The sequence below is a fragment of the Gobius niger genome (assembly GCF_951799975.1).
Source record: "Gobius niger genome assembly, chromosome: 12".
In the NCBI taxonomy this organism is placed as follows: domain Eukaryota; kingdom Metazoa; phylum Chordata; class Actinopteri; order Gobiiformes; family Gobiidae; genus Gobius; species Gobius niger.
Genome location: NC_136863.1, coordinates 13,578,256 through 13,600,434, shown reverse-complemented (window position 1 = coordinate 13,600,434; position 22,179 = coordinate 13,578,256). Strand labels below are relative to the sequence as shown.

The 22,179-nt window shown below is 44.1% G+C and overlaps 1 protein-coding gene across 5 annotated transcripts in view; it reads right to left on the bottom strand.

The window, feature by feature from the left end:
* Positions 1 to 22,179, bottom strand: part of dusp8a (dual specificity phosphatase 8a) — a 42,950-nt gene that overhangs the window by 5,635 nt on the left and 15,136 nt on the right. Inside the window, exon 1 of one of the 5 annotated variants that reach the window (XM_079568141.1) lies at positions 3,892 to 4,453. The exons of the other annotated variants lie outside the window; for them this stretch is intronic. Within the exon in view, the coding sequence (XP_079424267.1) occupies positions 3,892 to 4,009 (118 nt within the window). The 5' untranslated portion in view covers positions 4,010 to 4,453. Of the gene's footprint in view, positions 1 to 3,891; positions 4,454 to 22,179 lie in introns of those variants that run through there. 5 annotated transcript variants of the gene reach the window in all.

The window sequence follows — 22,179 nt, the reverse complement described above, 5'->3', positions numbered from 1 at the left end:
TTGGCCACATGTCCTCCTTGTGCCACCCGAGCCTCGTTTGCCGACACTCGGGGCAGTTCTGACGCAGTAATTGATAAAACAGAGAAAACGGGAGAGTGCTTTGAAGACTTCCTGGCTTCTCAGTTCCGCGGCTCTCTGGAACACATGCAAAGATAATAAATAGTGCCACTTTTAGCTGCTGCCACCACTGGCCAATAGTATGTGAGGAAGCCGTGCGTTCCTGGGAATTGTTAAATCAACAGGAAAAGGTTTGCGTCAGACAACAACCATTTCCCTTTGGATGTGAGAACATTGTTAGAGAGTTGTTAGAAAGACAAAGAAAGCAGGACATTCCACAGTGGAGACAGTGGGAGAAAGTGTCTCTGTGTGCCCCCGGAATGAAAGCGCCGTTTACAATATGGCTGTCCTTTGATATATTGTCTTGCAAAAATGTAAAAAAAAAAACATTACCACAGACATCGCCACACAGGATTATGTCCTCACACTAATAACAACAAATACATGAATGATGTCTTTGTAACGTGACACAAAAGCCTACAGAACTTCCAGACTACGACACTGTTTGAATACAGGGTTCACAAATGGGTCACGTGACTGTAATTGGGAAAATCTAGAGCTGAAAAACATGTCATCCAAGTAAATGATTACACGACAGTCCCATTACCTCAGCACAATTACAAACTTCCTTGTGCTTAAAGCTGCACTAATGGATGTTAGTCACACAGGAGATAGCATGTCATTGTCACATCGTCACCTGACCGCACTGTACTCGGGGGTTGCCATGGCAACAGGGAAGGGACAGCGACGGTGATGACGGCTGGCGCGCACAAACCCACGGCAACAGTGTGCACTAGGGCTGCGGGATAAGAGATTTTTTTTTTTTTTTTGCAATATTCGATAGCTGTCTTGAAAATAAAACATTCAGTCTCATATTGTGCAGCCCCTGTGCGCTCGCATAATTCAAACAGACATGTCCTCACATCCTCCCTCCAAAAAGGATGACACATGCTCCCATTCCAATCTGACAGCATCAAGTGTGCTGCTATACACAGTACAGTCACCCTGAGGTCACCAAAAATACCCTGTGACACACAGCGGCACAGCTGTCCATGACCTCACAAAGTCAACTGGGAGATGAGTTCACCTGATAGAAACAAAAGGTCTTTTCAAACTAATCGCACTGATGAGGTTTGCTGGATTTAAAGCTCTCTTTCCAACATTTTATTTAAAGAATAGAGTTCGGGATCATTTGAACATTACCATAGAAATCCGCCATTTTAGAGGGTACATAGACTAACATAGAGCAAATTTCCTTAAACTCTCTCACTGCCTACCTTTACTTCTGCTCAGAACTATTTCAAAGTGAATTGAATCAAAATCAATTAAGAAATCATATGGTAAATGGTCTCAACTTATATAGCGCTTTTCCACCTACATTAGGCACTCAAAGCGCTTTATACACTTTTCATACACCAGTGTACGCAGACACTGGAGGCAAGGTGGGTGAAGTGTCTTGCCCAAGGACACAGTGACAGTGTGCACCTACAGGAAGCGGGATTTCAATCACGAGACGTCCCCGCTCTACCAACTGTACCGCTGTCGCCGCGTGCAAAAGCAAAAGCATCGCCAAACCATCCATATTTTTCAACCATGCCGTCATGTTTCTCGTACTTTTGGAAAGTACACTCGAGCAGGATGTGACTAAGCCGATTCTAAACACACTGTGAAATGAGGAAAAGGGGGGGGGGGAAGCAGGAATAGCCAAACACGGATCCGGGAAAGAGGGCACTGTGTCGCCACTGGCACTGCTGCGCTCGCCAGCAATGACTTGATTTTTCCTTCGCCTACTTCATTACTTATGCAACTGTTGATGCGAGTTTTCATCAGAACCACACGCTCTGCTCTTACTAAAAGTCAGTTTCTACACTTGACTATTGATATTACCTCTATTGTCTTAGCAGTAACACTCATTAGCTCTTTAGGCTCTCAGTCGGCCAGGAATTTTCCAATATCGTTGATTGGAGTTTGTCCTCACTGTTTTTACTGCAGTCTGGCTTGAGTCAAAGAGCAGAGAAATGAATGCAAGTTATACAGGGGATATTGACTGTCTGAACCCAACACCTGCTGCTGCTGCGGTTAATGGGAGCAGAGCTGTTACATCACTGCTGTTGAGACCATTGACTGGCTCATCAATACACTCCCCCCTCCCTCCCCCCTTGTGTTGCTTTTCAGTTGGCCTCTTTAACTCGTCTCTTAATGGAGAGGGGCACACACCGCCGGGGGGCATTGATCTAGCCTGAATGACTTTCCCCGCACCCTCCGCCGCTCCTCTCTGTGGTCCGTATCGTGGGAGACATGACGCCATCCTCCGTGCCCCTCCAGCTGTCCCAAACCACTATGAGGGGACATTAGCATCTCAATGTGACCCCCCCCCCATGTCCCCCGTACTCCTAACATGACATCATTGCACACATGTCCCACTCAGCTCCACAAAGAGAGTGCTGCTGCAGCCAGGGCAAAGGCATGGGGGGGCTCGTCTGTCAGAAATGCTCCTATTCAGGGGCTATAGATGAGTGAAGAGGATGAGGTCATCGTTTTTGAAACAAGGCGCCAGGTCAACGGTGAATGCTAATACTGTACCGCCACCCAATTGTCTCTGGCTGATGATTAAACTGTTTATTGTCTTTATCCCAGTGGACAGATAGCGGCCCCATGTCACTTTGATGAGGGCTGTTTGTTATTGCATTACTGTACTGAGCTATGAGGCACTGTATTCACAGGTCTATTTCCATACAGTGATGGTTAAGTGAGTGTGAGTCGGCCTCAAAATAATCCATGACAGGAACATTTCTATTTTGAATACTGATGATAATTGTGTGTTTCCTTCTATAGCAGCTGACATATAGTTACAAGAGCCAACCTGCACATGTGCTTTAATACACAGCAGCAGTGTGAAGCCAGGCAGGTGTGCTAACACCTGATACTGTATCTAATCTAACACACATATTGCAGTCTGCAAGGCTAAGAGGTTAACTTTGTAAATAAGCAATTCAATTCAAATATTGTGTTATTTTGTTCAGTCTACGTTAATTGCCATAAATTGTCTTTTGCATTTTTACATATTAGTCTTTCCAAATGCAATGCAATAGATGAACAGACTGAGGGCTGTTAACAGTTGTGTGAATACGGTGGACATGGTTTTAAATGTGTATTTGCCGTATGTTCGTGTGAAAGCACCTGCAGCGCACTCTGCACACATATCAAAATCACATCTCCACAAGAGTCTTTGAACAGATGACCGGCACAGCACGAGAGACAGAGAACAAGCAGAGCAGAAGAAAGAGGAAGAGAAGGAGTCTTTGTGACATTTTACATGTCAGTGACCACAGGCTGAGCTAGGAGCACCATGTCACACCGCGGGTCAGGGCTCGCATCAACATTTCCTCCTCAGTACATCTCGCCTTCATGATGTCATCCTCCTAATCCACACTTCCAATTCTGTTCTCATAAACAAGTTAACAGCAGCACAAATGTGGGCAAACAATTAACATGGACTGGACGTCAGTGATCTATTATTACAAACTGCTATAGCAGTAAATCCTCCTATTAATGCAGAGCACGACCGAAAGGCTCACTTCTCATCTCGCTTTCATTTGCAGCAGCCTGGACTAGAATACCTCAACACCTCCTGCCTGCTGTGCCTTTGTGCTCATCTGCAAGGTACAAAGCACTAGCACAAGCTTCTGCCTATCTTTTTAATGTTGCACTCTCATTCACATACACAGGCAAAAAACATCATTATTATGTGCATCTTATTCAGCTGTCAGCCAACATGCATTCAGTTTAAGCACCCACACATGCCTCGTCTCTTGCGTCCAGGTGAATACACACCTCGTAGCTCCCTCCCCTGCTTCATTCGGCGGACCCTGATCTTTAGCCTCATGTCGGTGTCCTGCAGGTCGGGCCAAAAGCAGTCCTCTGCTGGTGCAATCACTACATCCAGAGGCATCCCCCAGAACACTCTTCCTCACTCACAAACGCACGAGCCGGGGTAATGTTCTGAAGCTCCTCTCCACGGGACGGAGTGATCAATACCCTTCTGTTGGAAAATGTCAACAAACAGAAGGATCTGACGAAGGCGAGAGTAAAAATCCCATGCGGACAAAAAGAGTTCCAATCATCCACTGAGGAAAGTCCAAAATGTTTTGTAGACGTGTTCCTCAGACTCAGAAAGTCAAACTATGGCGAAAATCCCCTGTGCTTTCACTGACCACAAAAATTCGTCGTTGGAATATTTAGTGGAAAGTGGTCGTGGCAAAGAGCACTAGAAGAAAAATTCACAAAACACAAGAGCATCCAGCTGTTGTCGCGTGGCCGTGTGCTGTCGGTGCGTCTCTGCGCTCACTGTGCCTCCGTGTGTCTGAGTCCACAGTTAGAAGAGCACTATTGTTGCTGCTCTGCTCTGGCCGGCTCTCATTCGCCCGATGGCTCACACTCCTCCCCCTGCCCCCCCTCCCCTCGGCCTTTCTCTGTGGCTGTGTGCAAAGACGATGACGGAGCGCTCCTCTCTCTCCAGCTCCGGGGGTGAATGAGCTCACTGCCTCCGCCTCCCCCCTCCCTTCCTTCCTCCTCCCTCCCTCCCTCTTTCTGGAGCCCGCACTCCGTCATAGCTAATGTCTAAGGCATGTAACCACATTCCTTACTCAGCTAGCAAATATGCACCAGGGGCTTCGCAGGAGTAGACCTCTATCAGGGCGCTGTTTAGCAGAGACACATGCTCTTCCTAGCACTGAAAGGCCACTTTGTCAGAGAGGAGTCAATATCATGCCCTAAATGTAACAGTTATCTTTGCCTGTGCCTACAGAATGTTAGAGTAGACAGAAGCGTTGTTTACCAAATGAAAAAAGTATAAAAACAGGTCCAACAACAGCAACTAAAATATTGTTATACAGTACGTCAAAGTCCTTGGACTAAAATGCACATCTGCTTCTATTGTGCTTCTATAGAACCTATTTAGTTTTACTCAATTTGTTTTGCTAAAGTGATAGTGCAAGCCAAGTATAGAAAATGGTGTACATTAAAGGTTGAGTTTGTCCTTGTAGGGATTGTTTTCTTCTTCACATTTGAGCTCGTCCCGCAATGCCATTGGGGTAAACAGTCTGGACAAGTGGTGACCCATCTCTCGAACAGGGTTGGGTCATGGATACTGTGGGTAAAAGTTCAAGGTATACAGTATCTATTTGTTAAATTTCATGTCCTGGTTTGAGTGAGGCACTGTATGCAAATGTTATGGTGCCTTTGTTCTTTGTTTAGTGGTAAAAGGAAAAGATTTAGTATTGTGTTTGTGTCAAAATGGAAAAAACACAAGTTGCCACCTCATCCTATCAGGGGACTTCATTCTGTGGATTTATTCTCCTTGAGAGGCGCCTATAAAAACAGCTAAAACCTTTGTAACAATAGCAGCTACAGATTATGTCTGTATCTGGGAAATAGTAATGGTGAATGGTCTCAACTTATATAGCACTTTCCCCAAGTGCTTTACCTCAAGGAACCTCTCTCATTCATATTCACACCCTCATTAATAGACCAATGTATGCAGACACTGAAGGCAAGATGGGGCAAGTATCTTGCCCAATCACACAAGCAGGAGCAGGGATTTGAACCCTCGACCTTCCACTCATGGCGCCTCTGGCGCAGCTTGGCTGCCGGTCTGCTGCCGGTCTGCTGCTTTGTTTTAAATTTGTACTGTCTTTTTAGTATTTTAGTAATGTATATATTGTGCTGTGTGAACGTGAGCAGCCGACAGCATTGCAATTTCCTTCGGGGGGACGACCCGCTCTACCACCTATGCCACTGCCTGTATTTGTACAATTAAACTACCCAAAAGGGAGATCTGCGTGAAGTTACTGTACATGTCAGGTTCTTAGTGGCGTAACTTAAAACATTCAAAAAATGTCCGAACAGATATGATACAGAAAAGAGGTTTGAAGGCCTCACTATTGGCAGCCATCATGCATTTGACAAGGCACAAAGCAGACTGCTGGTACCTTACTATGGAATGACAATCATGTGGGCCACAAGACCAGCTCTGGAAACAAAGCTCCACAGGACTTAACACAACCTCCGGACAAGAGCTTGTGCCTCAACTGGATTACCGCAAAGACATTGGTAGACAATAATCGAGACCTGTGCTTATCTAATAACAGTGCATACGACAGCGCTCCTCAAAGTGGGTCAGATGGGTGCAAGTTTCGTCATCGCCCACACCAGGCTCGCCCCAAAAAATACGCTTATACAAGTTGTCTGGTTGTATTGGGCCATCTGCATGCTGACTGACCTCATCTCATCACTATAAAGGCCTGTATGAGCGCACATGGGTGAGAGCAGCCTTACGTCACCCTCCACTGTTCATCTGCGGGTCACAGAAAAGAGAAGTGGGATGAAATAGGTCACTACATGATGTGCTTTGCAAGAAACGCTGATTGTAGTTCAAAAAGGGTGTCATGCCGTGAGCTAACAAGCATACATCACCATCATGAGCTTATTTGGAGTTGTTGCAGGTGGTTTGAGCAGGCGCGACCGGGGTCACTGCACTTCAAAGAGGCGCAGGGCTTTGAATCCACATCTTCGTTTGGTTGTTCTGGCAGTTTGGTTTGAAACAGTAAACCTAAAGCATACGCAACTCTCCGACACCTGCAGAACCAAAGGCGGCCTGAAAGTCAATAACGCGGACAACCAAGGGAGGTCCTAAAGTAAACAACCCCAGTTGTGGCCATGTCCCGCTGCTCTGGTCCACAGCGGGGCAACTGCGTCCAGAATAGTACATGCGTTTAATTAGTGGATTACAGCCTGCATGCTATAAATGACAGCTACTTGGTTTTATTGACTGCACAAGTGTTGTCCTGCAGAGACAGAAATAGGTGGGACGGTCATTCTGGGCACCCCCTTCTGCACCTTCTGACATCTCTTTGATTTACAGCAGCTTTTATGGTATGTTACCACGGTGACGTGAGCTTACACACAAACAGGATCCACATTTGGAGATGAGCAGGGCTGTGATTGAGAGGCCAAATGACCAGACACATAATACAGTTATGGACAGCCAATCATGATTTACAGTTAAGCAGAGTAATGCGCTTCTTCCAAGTATTTTGTTTGGCTTTTGGTTTTTGTTGCAGTAAAACATGCTTTTGCTAGCATTGGCCTACTGTGCATGTAAATTGGAGGAAACCCACTCATGCAATCTCAAGAAAGACCCCACATGATCCAAGAATCAAAAACTGGAACCTCCTTGTTTTGAGGCAAGATTGCTCAGCAGCCACTTTGCCACCTAATAATGAACTGGAGCAGGTTGTGTATAATAGTAGTAATCACCCTGTATTGCCAAAAGAGTTTCCTTATCTTTCATTTTGGATATTTCCAGGTGTTTGATGTTTATATGGTCAAAGCCTCATAAAATGAGATCACCTTAAACCTACTGTATCTTAATTAAACATCCATTCCCCTTCGCATGTCTTAATGTAGAGTGACTTTATTTATAGTCATGTGTTTAATACCTCTCAACAGTGCACTTCTTGGCTGCTCATTGAGACAGGCAGTGACAGGAGCGTCACTCTACACCCCGGATCATCTGTCAGGATATCACAGGAATGGGAGACGTCATCCTCCACATGGGGTAGGCTGGGGTGATGAAGACTTGAACTTCATTCGTGCTTGAATTCATTTTAGAGGTGGAAGCGTCAAGAAGTGTGTGTGTACACGCGCATGTGTGCGCAATGACAATGAGCAGAGCAAGGTGCACTGAAGACACCGGCCCAGTGATGATACACAGCAACTGGCTTTAATATGCGTTAATATAAGCATATGTGGACCTGTGTTGATAATGCTGGTTGTCAGGGGATCAGTAACATGGCTGCTCTGGGAGTGATGTAATGCCTACAGGAGAGCACAGCTGACATGCCTGGGGGGTGAGGTAGTCGCCAGGGGAGAGAGGGGAGGCTGAAGTTGGGGATGGGGGGGGGGGTAGATTAGATCAGTGGGGAGGGGGGCTCAAATCAGCAGGGAGAAGGGGGCTCAGATGGTGTTGTCATCTCCCAAAGGGGCATTAGCAAAGCAGGATGTATGTTTTATACATGCACATGGAAGTGGCCATGGCGGCGGCGCTGTTTATTTGACTGCATAAATGTAATCAATGAAAATCCTCAAGGAGTCAAAATATTCCCTGACTATTTTCAAATGAAGGAAAATGGTCAGAGATAAGCCAGAGACAGATAGAGGCAGTTGCAGATGTGTATATGTGATAAAAGTAGGGGGTGAGCTCGAGCAGCAGTTTCATCTCTGTATCTGTACAGCCTGGAGGGGGGTGCAGTAGCAGCAGGCCCCCTGCTCTCCAAACAACTCAACCCCCCGGGTCTTAAGCACCAGTCGGAAAATGTGTGGAAGATGCGCACTTAATCGAGCACATTTAAAGCAACACAAAGGAATAGGGAGGGTAAACTATCATCAAACTGCACTAAGGGGGGTTTTCAAGACCAGACGGGCTCTTCTTAAAAATCCCCGCTGAGATGTTCAGTAGAGTGCATGTTCTTACAGTTCAATTTCCTGTTAAGAGTATGCATCATCCAAAAATCTTTTTTCAGCCTGGAGTAGTATTTTGCTTCATTCATGCATTCATTCGATACAGTATTGTTTATTTTGGTTGTTTCTTCTCCTACTTCAAAAGCACTCTTATGTTTACAGGATTTTGTAGCTTAATAGATCCTTCGCATTAGTCTTATGATTTCCCTGAGGTGAATTTGTCCACACAGGTTCACTCATGCTGAACGGATGCTTTTTTCTTTCTAAATGCTAATGGCTAGAGCCCGGATGCCATTGGCCCCTTGCAGCACTTAACACAAACAACTGCATGTAAGACTAGCCATCGACATGTACGGTACAAGTGAAGGGGGGCGAGAGCTGCCACTGAGGAGAGTTGACAGCGATTGGTTGACCTTAGTGCAGACTGACAGGCAAGTTTCAGATCAGTTCAGTGTAGAGCAGTCCACAATCACCAAATGATTGTTAGCGCAATATTAGGTAACAATCTTAAAGCAACACTAAGTAACTCATAACCCTAGAGGCCATAAGCGCCACTGCAGGTGTCGTAGCTTGTTGCGTTTTTTTTTACTCATTAATTGTCTGTGAAAGTACGCTGACAGAAAAGACAAAGGGAGAGAGGGATATTGCACATCCAATTACACAAAGGAGATCATTTTTTTCAATCAAACTTGGCTGTAAATACTGTTTAAGTGGCGCTAGCCTGCAGTTAGCTTTGCCCGTTAGCCTGTTAGCTTCTTCTTCGCGATTCCATTATGTGTGTATTGGTGACTCCTACACGGAGGCAGCAAAGTTGCAATTGTGGTTTTCTGGCCTGAGACACCAGGGGGAGATCAAAGACCCCCCCAATTATCCCATTAACATTTGTATTACCCCCAGAGGGACTACAAAAAGGATTTATAAAGTTAAAACAAGTTACTAAGTGCTGATTTAATACAGTAAATCCCATATCGCAAGAAGCCACAATATATCCCGCAATCTCGGAGGTCTTCCATCTGACTGGGATTTGACACACTTTCTGCAAAAGAAAAATAAATAAATAAAGAGCAAAAGTTATGTTTGAGCTAAGATCTTTCTAATTTAGTTACATATTCGTTTTGTTTTAGGCCTGATTCCTGATGAAATGTTTTGTGTTGAAATGAAAACAGTGACGTTACCGCATTATTTTTGTTCCTAGTTCAGTGTGAATTACCCAGACCAGAGCGTGGTCCTACAGGCACTAAAAGACGCCCAATCTGGTTCTGCGTTGGTTACACATTCAGGACACTCCTCGCTGTCTCCCTGTCTCTGTCTCCCTGTCTCTGTCTCCCTGTCCCTGTCTCCCTGTCCCTGTCTCCCTGTCCCTGTCTCCCTGTCCCTGTCTCCCTGTCCCTGTCTCCCTGTCCCTGTCTCCCTGTCTCTGTCTCCCTGTCTCTGTCTCCCTGTCTCTGTCTCCCTGTCTCTGTCTCCCTGTCTCTGTCTCCCTGTCTCTGTCTCCCTGTTTCTGTCTCCCTGTCTCTGTCTCCCTGTCTCTGTCTCCCTGTCTCTGTCTCCCTGTCTCTGTCTCCCTGTCTCTGTCTCCCTGTCTCTGTCTCCGTCTCCCTGTCTACCATACGAGTGCAGACAGCCTCTCTATGTTACTGTCATCAATTTCATATTTACACAACAACTCTATTATCTCACCAGCACAAGCAACATGACTCACAATGAGCGCAAAAAAGGACTGGCAAGAGCCATCTTCCACTGATAACAATGGGTAGATTTGATTTTCAGTCATGTTTTCCAGGATTACGTACAATCCATTTTCAGTGTTAGACTTAAACATATAACATAATTACTTCCTGAACCCACTTTACAATTAATCAAATGGACTACAGTGGTAACAAGCCACCGCACTGCCCTGGAGACTACATTAGCATACATAAATTGCTAACAGCGTATAACTCAACAGGCCCGGGCGAGGGGTCGGCGTTTCTGCCCTCTGCGCCCCTCGAGGCTCTGTGCTCAGAGTCAATGTGTCATTCACAGCGGGGCAGTGACATCATCCGCACAGACACTGAAGAACAATAGAGAAAGAATGACGCAATGCTGCCAGAGGAACTGGGCAAGCTGTTACTGAGCGCGTCTCGCCAAAACCTGCTGGTGGATAAATTAGCACCACCCAACCAGGCTTCGTTTCAGGCTCTATTGTTGTATTTTCACGATCATTTTAGGAATACTGCCTCATTATTTACAACGTTTGGAAAGAAAAAGTGACTAGATTATCTTCCTGTTGTCTTAAAATATCGTGAGTGAATATTTTCTTGTTCATAATGCATTAAAAAATAAGTAAACCATCACACGATTGGAGGGACTGACTAAAATGATGACACTATATGACATAAAAGAAATGTTTTTGTTAACGATGTCGTAGCTTAAATAGCCCTATGGATACATGTTTTAGTCATTTCAGGTTTATGTTGCTAAAATCTGAAACAGTCTCCCTGATGATGCAAGACTTGCCAGACAACGGTAAGTTCAGGCAGAAAACGGTTCTTTTTACAGCTCTATATAGTAAATGAAAGTGTTTATTTGCATTCTTCTCTTTAAATGTATAATTAATTTCATTTTAATACAATTTTAAGTAGCAGCCTACATTATTACATCCACTGGCAGACAGTCACTACACAACCCAGTGCTTGATCAACCCGGTTGGGCGAGCTTTTCGACCGTTGAGGCCAGTGCCAAACTGATCTGACTAGGTATAAGATTTGGCACCGACCTCTGGCAGTCGCCAACGCGCTGAACCGAAACGAACGTCAACAGACGCTGGTCTAGGACAGCCCTCACTACTAACATGCAGGTCATACGGATTTAATATTTCACAACATCATGCCGCTGTTCAAAAAGGGGATTTTGCCGATATTAGCATTTGGCCGCTATTAGCGCAACTTTAGCTGGTGTTAGCATAACATTTGCATGTTGCTTACCTTCATAGTTGTCATTTAGCTGCTTCTTTCCTCTAGTATTTGCCTTGGCACCACTGAATAATTCCATAACCCCCACGAGAAGGCAGTATTTGTCCACACTTGTTCTCATTGCGGCTTACAAAACCATTAATGACGATCTGTACAGCGTGGACATCTGTGAGGGCACCGCCCACAAAAACTGTGTCATGTAGTGAAAACACAAGCGTGCAATGGGTAGAGCCAATACGTAACAATGCGAGCACATAGAACAAGGCTCATGTTCAGTGGAAAGACACCGTTAATGGTTTATGAAAGGTACTGCATGCACAAATCAAGCTGTGTGGGCACAAGTTTTTCTTTTGTTTGTTTTCTACAATACGTCAAGCTCAGCAGGATCAGAATTCAGTCTCTGAGCTTTAACTGCACTGACTAATTGGTGCTAGTGCAGGATTTGTTTTTCCGGTGAGACGGAGAGAGTCCTTTTAAGCTTTTCCAGAAAACTGGTTTTAACCGCAGCATCTGGCAACACAAAGTGTGGGATACTTTCAGCTTTCTGATTAGAATATTGTTTTCCTGCAGTTGACACATTTAAAGCCACAGTCGTATGAAGGAAGGAATTGTATTGTGCCACTGTTTTTTCTTTTTAATTGACAGCTATTTTGTGCAAATTCCACTGTACTACATTTATAAACATAGATGTTCAGATCCCACAGAGTAAACCTCTTTGGCCTTGGGGAGGAAACAGGAAACGGTTACACAACAAAAATGGAAGTGACCTTATCTTTTTGTGAGTTTGCGTGGGCCACGGCGGATTTGTTTGGAATATGAAGCGGACGAGCGCGATCACAAAGTACCACATTCCTCCATATGGGGCCTAGGGGCTCCAAAATTAGCCTGTTGCCGTGGCGATGGCCAAATCTCCCTCGTTTGTCGGGAAGCGGTTGCAGCCCATGATGAGGTTGGGTTCAAAGTTAGTGTGTGGTCATGTATTTGCGAGAATAGGAACTCAGTTACAAGTCTGTGCGCATACCAGGAGAGGCGCTAAACCAGAGAGGATTTGCAGTGCGCCCAAGCCTGAGGAAAATTACAAATAAAATAATTAAATAAGATCTCTTCAATTCATAAACCAGTGAAGAGTTTAAAATGTACAATACTCAAGCTATCATTTATAATTTAATCCCACCTTAAACAAGATTGCATTGTCGCCAGTTCAGTTTTAGTCCAGATTCTCCTAATTTAGTTCTATGTCTCCCGATGGTGTCTTTGTTACTTGATTTTATGAAAGGTAAATATCGCAAAGTAACTAGTAGTGACCCGGATAGCTAAGAGAATTGTTACGCAACTCATGCCTCCAAGTTTGTATGTATTTTTAGCGAATGTCTAATGTCTGTGTGTGCAAAATCTCCCTAAAATGACCAAATCTATGGTAACATTGAATTTGTACTATCCCATCCCAAACTCTCTAGAGCTGGAGCACTATGGTATGTGGAGATAAGTGCATTAAAGCGTGTGCGGTGAAAACAGGAATCCGCTATTGTTCCCGGGAATGACGGTGCTATGACAGGAGCGGCCGTGGGCAGGCCGAGCACGAATGGAATCTCGTGGATGCAGGCCAGCCGTGGTTAGGATAAACTTGCCTAATTGTGAGCCGTGTCTTTTCCCTTTTTCTTCGACATCTTTGGAAATTTCCATGCTCGATGTGTGCCAGAGTCATTGGGCGGGAAATGGTGCAGAAACTAAACTAAGGCATTACCAAACTACACAAAGCTTGGCCCGCTTTCTACCTCCCCCTGCTCTCTCTGTGAAGTTATGAGGTCCGGACGGGGGTGGGCTTGTTCTCCTTTGGCTTCTGTTGACCTGATGTGTTGACACTGCCTAGGTAACGGTTTAAACAGACTATTTTTATTCTCTAGCTCTATGACAGGGATGGGATTGGGATGTGCAGAAGCGCTCTAGATAGATTTCAAATGGACCAGGGGCCATGAGGTATGCACCATGAATGGACTATATGCACAAAGCAGCTTAAAAGGCTTGACGTCAAGTATTTAGGGCAACCATATATAGTTTTATAGCCACCGCATTGTAGTCGTATATTTGTCAAAAGTTCAAATCCATATGAAGCTTTATTCACACCGTTTTCAATACATTGGGGCACATTTCTCATTTCAGTTCACACAAAACTCCTGGACTCATGCTCAGATTGAAAGGGGAGAATGAAGACTAAAAATTACAAATGCTATAAGCAAGGGTTGCATTGTCGTGGAGGCAAATTGAGCACCGACATGATGGGAACGAGTGGAGGGAGGACAACACCATGGTCAAAAGCAGAGAATGAGCTAATATATCTGTGAATGTAGAGTAGACTTTGTCATGAGTAAAATTCCTGGTCCAAGCCTGGTTCGAATAATGACATGCTGGATAAATATGCTAAATTAAAATTACAGACCACATTCCAATGGCGACACGTAACTACGCAAACTACACTGCATCTGCTATGACAGTGATGCACAGTCCTACATTAAGATCATATGATGTATCTAATTTGCCCCAACATCTTGTGACTATAAGATCATTAAAGAGCGCACTGTTAGATGTTGCATTTGGAGATAAACCTATGTGACATCACTATACATTAAAGCATATTTGAAAGCATGTCTTCTTCCACTACAATCCGCATCTGTGGCATTCTATCCGTCTCTCGTGTTTGCATGCTTTGCACATGTATAGGTTTGCGTGCATCCCTGCGCAAAGACGACATGAGAAGCTCTAGGTGATGGAGGAGAACGGGAAGAAGCGCGAGAGGAGATCACGTCATGGTGGAAACATTTGGCTGAGGCTTGTATAAACACTCGCAACGCACTCACACTGGCCTGTTTTTGTTCTCCGTTTTTGAGGCAAGAAGGGGAAAATGACATCAAGCTCATCATGTGAGGCCAATGAGACCGACTTGGGAAGAGGAGGGTGAGCAGAACTGTGTTACATAAAGCTAAACTGGGGACAGGCCTCCTTTTTTTTGAGTTATTGTACGCCATATGTGTGTGAGAGCCTGTATTGTCAGCTTGCATAATGAGTAGATTTTAGCCTGAATCACTCTCCAAATGTTGCTGCATCTTTAGGGGTCTCTGGTCAAGTCCTCGGCCAAGCAGAAAGGCAGTCACTAAAACAGCAAATCCTTTTCTGTTTACGTCATCCCTATGAGGATTCTAAAATGCTTGTTCTATCATTTTCTATTCCCGAAAACTATAAAAAGCTATTTACGTAGAAGAAAGTGATGCTTGAAGGCTGACAAATATCTTTTCTGTCACTTTGGTTCAGTGTTTGAGCACCAAATAAGTCCAAGTCTTGGTGCACAAAACACATGAAGGTGCAAGTCTAAGAGGCTGTTTGTGACATACCTGCAGCGTGACGGTCTGCACAAAATGGGGCATTATGTCACGACACGGCCCCAAGAACTTCTCAAGTCTCAAGCGCTTTCTGGAGCAAAGAGGTGAGGTCATAGATATTTTCTTTGACCTTTGTGCCCCTTCCCCCCCCCCTCCTCCCTGCTGCCTGGGGTGGGGCCGGTGTTTGTGTATCTACGGGCAGGGGTGAGCGCACCGAGGCCTCTGGCGCCAGATGTGACGACCGCAGGAGTCTGGCCCTAAAAATAGAGCTCTGTTCTCAGCAGCGTGAAACACAAGAGAGCAGCGGGACAAGGGGGAGGAGGACGGGGAAGACACTTAAGCGGCGAAGGTAAGCGGCGCTGAGTGACGGAGGAAGGCCAGGTCATTGAGAATAATGTGGCAGAGCTCCCAGGGGAGGGTGAGCTCACCTTCCTAATGGCACCGCTGGCTCCTTCTGAATGAAATCATTGATCTGCCGGAGCTGCTCGTGCAGGAAATGGAGACGAGGTCAGATGGAGAGGGGCGAAGGGCCACTGTGAGGTGCACCGGCTCAGAAGGTGAACAGTGGGACCGTTCAAGGGGAGTCGAGTAGAAACGGACAGGAACGCGCCCTTCCTGACCTCAGCGTGGTAAAACACAACAGAGACAGACACCTGATGCCAAATGATACCTGATCGTCACCACACACTTCAATATGTGACTCTAACTTAAGAAGGCACTGTTGCCACCTCAAGCGTCTTAACACATTGTAGCAGTTTTTTAATTGCACATTTATGCTTCTTCGTTTGAATAAGTATGAAAGCATGACTAAACCCTTTCATTAACTGTGCAATTTGAGTTTTTAAGAGTGCAACAGGTGGAATCGATGAGAATTTGGGAAATGCACACATTTTATTTAACTATTTGACTATGGGTGATTTGATGCGTATTTGGGGCCATATTCACTGTGTAGTTGTTTAGCAAGATGACACGATATATCGCAAAATCTTCCACCTAAGATTTACAATTTCTTTGCTAACACAGCCTGAAACAAACATGTATAGTGACTTAAAAATACTATGTAATATGTTTAGGTTAGATTTTTTTCTAATTTTGTTAAATTCTTTCGTATTGTTCTGGTCTTGATATTTTGTTTATGACTCAAATAAAAAAATTAAAAAAATGTACCATTACTATTTTTGGTTTTGAACCTCTTAACCCCCACCTGAATCGATCACATTTTCTCCAGTTTGGCTTTACCCAAATCTAAAAACTAGACAAAAAAGTGACAAAAACGCAAAAAAAAGTGACAAAAACGTGACAAAAAAGTGATAAATGTGATGAAAATGCAACAAAACAACTGACAAAAGAGTGACGATAAAAAAGACAGACAGACTCAGTTTGTAGTAGCACCGTTCTGACAAGGATTGCTTTAACTGAACTGACAGATAGGTGGTGAACTCGGAGCGTCAGCATTAGAGTCTGATGCACTGGATTCTTTGTTGTTTAATTCCAAGGTGGACACTGCATGAAGTGTGAACTCGTATTCCATTCATTTGGAATAATACATTATTATAGTTCATATAAAATAGTATCTAATGCACACATAAATAATCTGTATACAATTGCAAATGTAGGCAAAATGAAAAAGAAAATGCTTCTATCCCTCCCTAATACTTATTATTTCCAACAAATTTTACATAAAATGCGGGTCATCTTTAGGTGCATCTGATCTAGAAATTTGGAATTCTAGATCTTAAAGATTTCTCCTTGCAAACTGTGCAGGGACCCTGTATAGGCTGTAAGCTCCAGTCCAATTCAAAAGAGCATACAATATTGAAATGGTTTGGTAAAATTAGCAATTAAAAGTTGCAATCTTTGGATCCTCTGTGTTTCTTTGGCAGCATTTTCAAAATAGCCGTGCCTCTCTCTACTGCGCAGTCTTTTGGTGTGGTGGTCTTTAGGTGTGCAAGTAGCTCAGCCACTCTGCCAGCGTGTGAGCCTTCCCTCCTGGAGGAGAAACTTTAAAGACGGCCTCAGAGTCCGTAACAGGCCGGGGCAGTGAATGAGCTCGTCGACCACACACGCGCAGAATGACACAGGCGCACTTGAATGCACATTAATGAACGCCGCGCAACAAAAAGAATTACATCACCTCCTCAAAGCTCTCCTTGTGTTTTAACATCTTTTTTTTGGTGTGTGCACATTTTGATGCAGATGTGGAGACAAACGGACCTCCTTATGCGGCCGTTTGGAATGTCCCCGAGTGAACGGACGCTTTGTGAGCGCGGGCCTCCCCTTCCACCATTACCTCACCTCTTCATGCAAAATAACCTGACCACGCCTGCTTGTATAAGGAGAAGAATGACACATAACTGACTTGACCTTTGGACCGCTGCCTGTCGAGTCACGCCCAAAACTGATGTCATAGGAGCCGCGGTTTACACTGTACGCGGCGCTGCTGTAAGTGGGTCTTTAAGTAGCATGTGTGAGAAAACGGGAGCAGCAGCAGGAGTAAAAAGTAAATGATAGGGAGGCTCCTTTCATCTGCTAATGCCGCTCATCCGTCTGTCATCGCCGTGTCTCGTCTTGTGTGCTTTGGACCCGAGCTGGCGGGGCTGACAGCGTGGGAGGAAACTCTTAAAGACCAAACTGTCCTCAAACAACATGGCAATTTATAGGGATCATATATTGTCTGTGTTATGAAAGGAATAACAAAGCCATGTAGGGTCAGGAGACAAGGAATTTGAGATGAAAAGAAGTGTTATCCTCTCAAAAAGACTGACTGATTCGACCTGACTTTGTGCACCAGTAGAATTTATTAGGTGACTAAGACTGTCAGAATGTGGCAGGTCTGACCGAGCCCGTCTAGTTAGAAGATAAGGTGTCGGGCAAATCCAACCCGCATGCATTACATATCGCAATAAGGAATTATTAGTATGTCTGGAGTTCAAAACCAAACGCACGTTTCGCTAATTACTTCTGTCAGATGGAACAAGAGCATGTTCCGCAATGCCTTGTGAATGTTCAAGGCCATTTATACTATTCAAGTTGTGAAATAAGATTAGTTTAGTCCCTGAGTATTTTGTAAAAGCACATATTTGTGAAAAAATGAGATATGGATCAACTTATAAAGTGTTTTTTTTATCGATTGTGAACTAACAGTTGTTGCTGTTTACATTAACGTGAAAGTTGTAAAATGTCATAAAGTCATTCTTGAGAAGAAATGTTATTTTAGTAATGTTTAGGAGTTTGGATCCCAGGTAATAAATAAGTATAGGGCTGGGCAATTAATCTAATCTAATCTAATTGCAATTTTAATAAAGGTCGATCTTGATAATCGTAGTGCATTTTAATCGACAGGCCAGTTCTATCGCATTCTGGAAAAAAAAAAAAAATCCAAGCACCGTGATGCTGCAGCGCCTGTCAGGTCAATCCCAGGGAATACTCGGGCCAAACAAACAGGAAGCCACACGCTAGGCATGGATCTATTATTAGGACGCAAGAGAGGATCGGATCTGGTGAATTTAAGTGTAAAATCAGCTACAAACTCGCACTAACTAATGGGACTCGCACGCTGATGAAAAGTTTACCTTTGAAGGGGAAAACTTCAATCTATCGCTGCTGTTCTGACATTCTTCAAACATTCCACTTTTTTGCGGCTCCTTTCCAGATGTTTGTGTGCTGCGTGGTGCGGGGCAGGTGAAATGACATAGGGATGTTGTACTGTGAGGAAGTGTGGAGTTTGTTTTTGCTGCTGAGTTAGCCGCAGTTTTCAGTCCGGCCGCAGCATCAGTTTACTTGCTAGTCCAGGAAAGGCCACATTTATTGTTTTTACCGATAAAAACAAAAAATATCATTGCAGTGTAGCAGCAGAATGTTGACCTTCACTTAGAAATAGGCTGCTTTCACGGGACAGAGGCTTTTACTGTCCAGATGCAGATGTTTCAACTCAGTTAATCATGAAAATCTCTCTAAGGGCTATCCACATTATTCAGATGAAAATGTGCAATAGTTGGCAGATAAAATGACTGTTAAACCTCTTAAATTCTGCACTCGCCCACTCCTCCTGACAACTTGGCCCTTCCTACTACTGTTTTCATTTTTGTTCACATCGAGGTCAAACGTATTCCAGGCCGTGGCACGTGGCGGTTTCCTCACTTTGCCCTCATTTCCTGACGCAGCCTTATTGCCTCCGTCACTATGACCCAGTGGTGCGCTGCTTTAATAATCCTGTCAAAAACACTGGCAGATGGAGCAGGGGGAAGATTACCAGCAGTCTCACACATCCATCGCCTCCGATCACACGTTCAGAAAAAGATATTCAAATCCTCCTCGTACCCGTCTCTCAAACTGCTGTAGTCGGTGTGTGCCAGGAAGATTTTATTTTTATTCTGAACTCTCTCCTCTTGCTTCCACTCATGTCATATTGTTTCATCTTTCGAATCCTTTATAAGCCGTTTGTCAGCGTTCTACGACACTTCAAAGTACAGTAGGTTCAGGAAGCATGCATAACACTGACTATTTACGTTGAAGTAGTGTTCTTAAATGCATGATTAGAAAGTCTACGCTCTGGTTTATAAAGAGCATGAGTGCCAAATCACGTAGTTGGATTTAGTGCTGCACAATGTATCGCCAAATTATCCTTATGGCAATATTAGAGGACACAAAATCAGTCAAAAATGTCAGTAAGTTCAACTTTAATCACGATTTCCCTGATTTAAAGGCCCGGTTGCAGTTAAAGCAGTACTAAGTAACTTCTTTACCTTAATAAATCCTTTCCGTAGTCCCTCTGGGGGTAACACAAGATGATTGGGGGGTCTTTCATCTCCCCCTGGTGTCTCTGGCCAGAAAACCACACTTGCAGCTTTCCCTGCTCCGGATCGGAGGCCCCAATACACACTAATGCAATCACGAAGAAGAAGCTAACAGGCTAACGAGCAATGCTAACTGTGGGCTAGCGCCACTTAAACAGTATTTACAGCCAAGTCTGAGTGGAAAAAAAATATCTCCATTGTGTAATTGGATGTACATTATCCCTCCCTCCCTTCGTCTTTTCTGTCAGCGTAGTATTTACTCTCACTCTCTTTTTCTCTTATTTACTCTTACTCAGTTAATGAGTAAAAAAAACGCCTGCAGTGGTGCTGGTACCCTAGGGGTACGAGTTAGTTAGTTAGTACTGCTTTAAATGAAAAAACTAAATGGACTGTGTTGAAATGGTTTAGTTATTAACCTCTTAACCCCCACCTGAACCAAGCACTTTTTCTCCAGTTTGGTTTCACCCAAATCTAAAAGCTTCTTGACTGGAGCTTACAGAATATAGGCCAGAGTAGACCCATAAAACTGATCTAAACTGATCCTTTTCCTTGCGTTGTTGCTGTCACTTATTTCACGTTCTTTTTCTTCTTTCTTAATTTTATCACTTTTTTGTGAGTTTGTGTAACTTTTTGGTCACTTTTTTTTGTAGCATTTTGTCAGCATAATACTCATTCAATTGTGGATTGCATAAACGGCGAACACAGTAAGATCAAACTAGCCTGTCCTCCTAAATAACACAATTTATGAACATTTCAACCACAGATTAAAAGCTCAAAAAGTCTATTTTGCATATAACATTCCTTGGCTGAAATATAAGATTTGTGAAGAGTTATTAGAGATTTCAACCGACTAAAATAGCTATGTCTGAAAGGTTTTGCGTTCTAGCAAGAGTGTTCACAGCGCTGTCCACAGTTTACTTCTGAGTTGCAGAATGGTGGGAAACGGGCAAAGTTTAGACCCAGTGGGAAGGCAGTTGGCTCCGCACGACTGATGTTTTTCTCTGTTCGCTCAAGTCATAACTCTCAAAAAGGCAAGACATATCGGCCCGGATGAGATCATTGCTGCGGTAAAGAGAGGGAGAGAGAGAGGCCTCGCTTCTCACAACATTCTCACAAGGACTATGAAGTAATGGGGTCTGAATGTACACTTTTAGTACCGCGCAAAACCCGTAACTCAGACATCATTGGTTCAATCAGCGCCACACAGAGAAAGAGCGGTTTGTGACCCGGATTAGCTGTCTCATCCCCCCCCCCCCCCCCTCCCTCCAAAACAATGGTTCTTTTGGGACAAGACCAACTCCATTACATCATCCAAACAAAGGAAGCGGTGTGATTTGTGAGCCAGAAAGAATATTGATTTTAGTCCCGAAAGAAAGCTGCACACGCAAACGACACCGACCGCCATTGTCTTGAATAATATCTTTTGTTGTTGTTGTGACCGCACTATTCTTAGAGCAAGAGAGTGCGGCTGCATAAACGCAAATCGAATCAATTAGTCAGTCGCAAAAACTGCTATTTTATTTGGCAATGAACTGAATCTTGAAATGAAAATACTTTGTTCTTTCTGATTAAAGAATGAACAATATCTGACAAAGTAAGAGTCCTCCGTGTCGAGCTACTTGGTTCACATAAGGCCGAGAGTCCTTGAAATGAATCTTCATACCCTTCACTAAGATCTTATCCCTTTTATGGATGGATGGAAGGAATTATGGATTATTTTCATTTCATCTCTATATCTAACTCTGAATCCTTTCCCTCTTACTTCAGGTCTCGCTTGATTTGCTGAAGTATGTAATGTGTGCATGTGGATTTGGCAAATGCGTGGCTTAGGATAAGTCCTCAGTCACATTCATATGACGTTATCGCTGGAAAAAAACCCTGCAGTGCCATAGATCTCACTACAGAGAAGAGAGCACACAAAAGAGCGGTAAGTAAATGGAGCAATGTAAATATGAAGGTTTAAAATCAACTAAATCTAAACAGAGCATTTCCATGGATAGTTTCATAGTATCAAAATTGATAGTTTTCTTTCAGTTACTACCAAACTGTAATAGAGTCTTTAAGGTCACTCACTGCCACAATGTTAAGTATGTGGAGAAGAAATGCTTTACATGTGTGAAAATGCGACGACTGTACATCCTCCATCACGCACTATATATACATGACAGCCTCCTGGCAGCTCCACTGACCCCAATGATACAAGGACCCAAACAACAGCCAATCCCTGCGGTCGCGCCGAGCTGCCGACTGTTCTCTGCCACTGTCGCCGTAGAAACAGCAGAAAAACAGGAAAATGAGGAGCCCGTGGAGTATTTCCTCCGATGAAAATGTACATCTGTGTTTGTGTGCCCCGTCCCGGACTAATTAGAGCTCTGCTTTCAGGCAATCCCACATCGATGAGTGAGTCATGAAAAAGTTAATCTCTGCACAGGAGATAAAGCATGATGTGCAGAGGAGAGCAGAGGAGCCAAGATAACG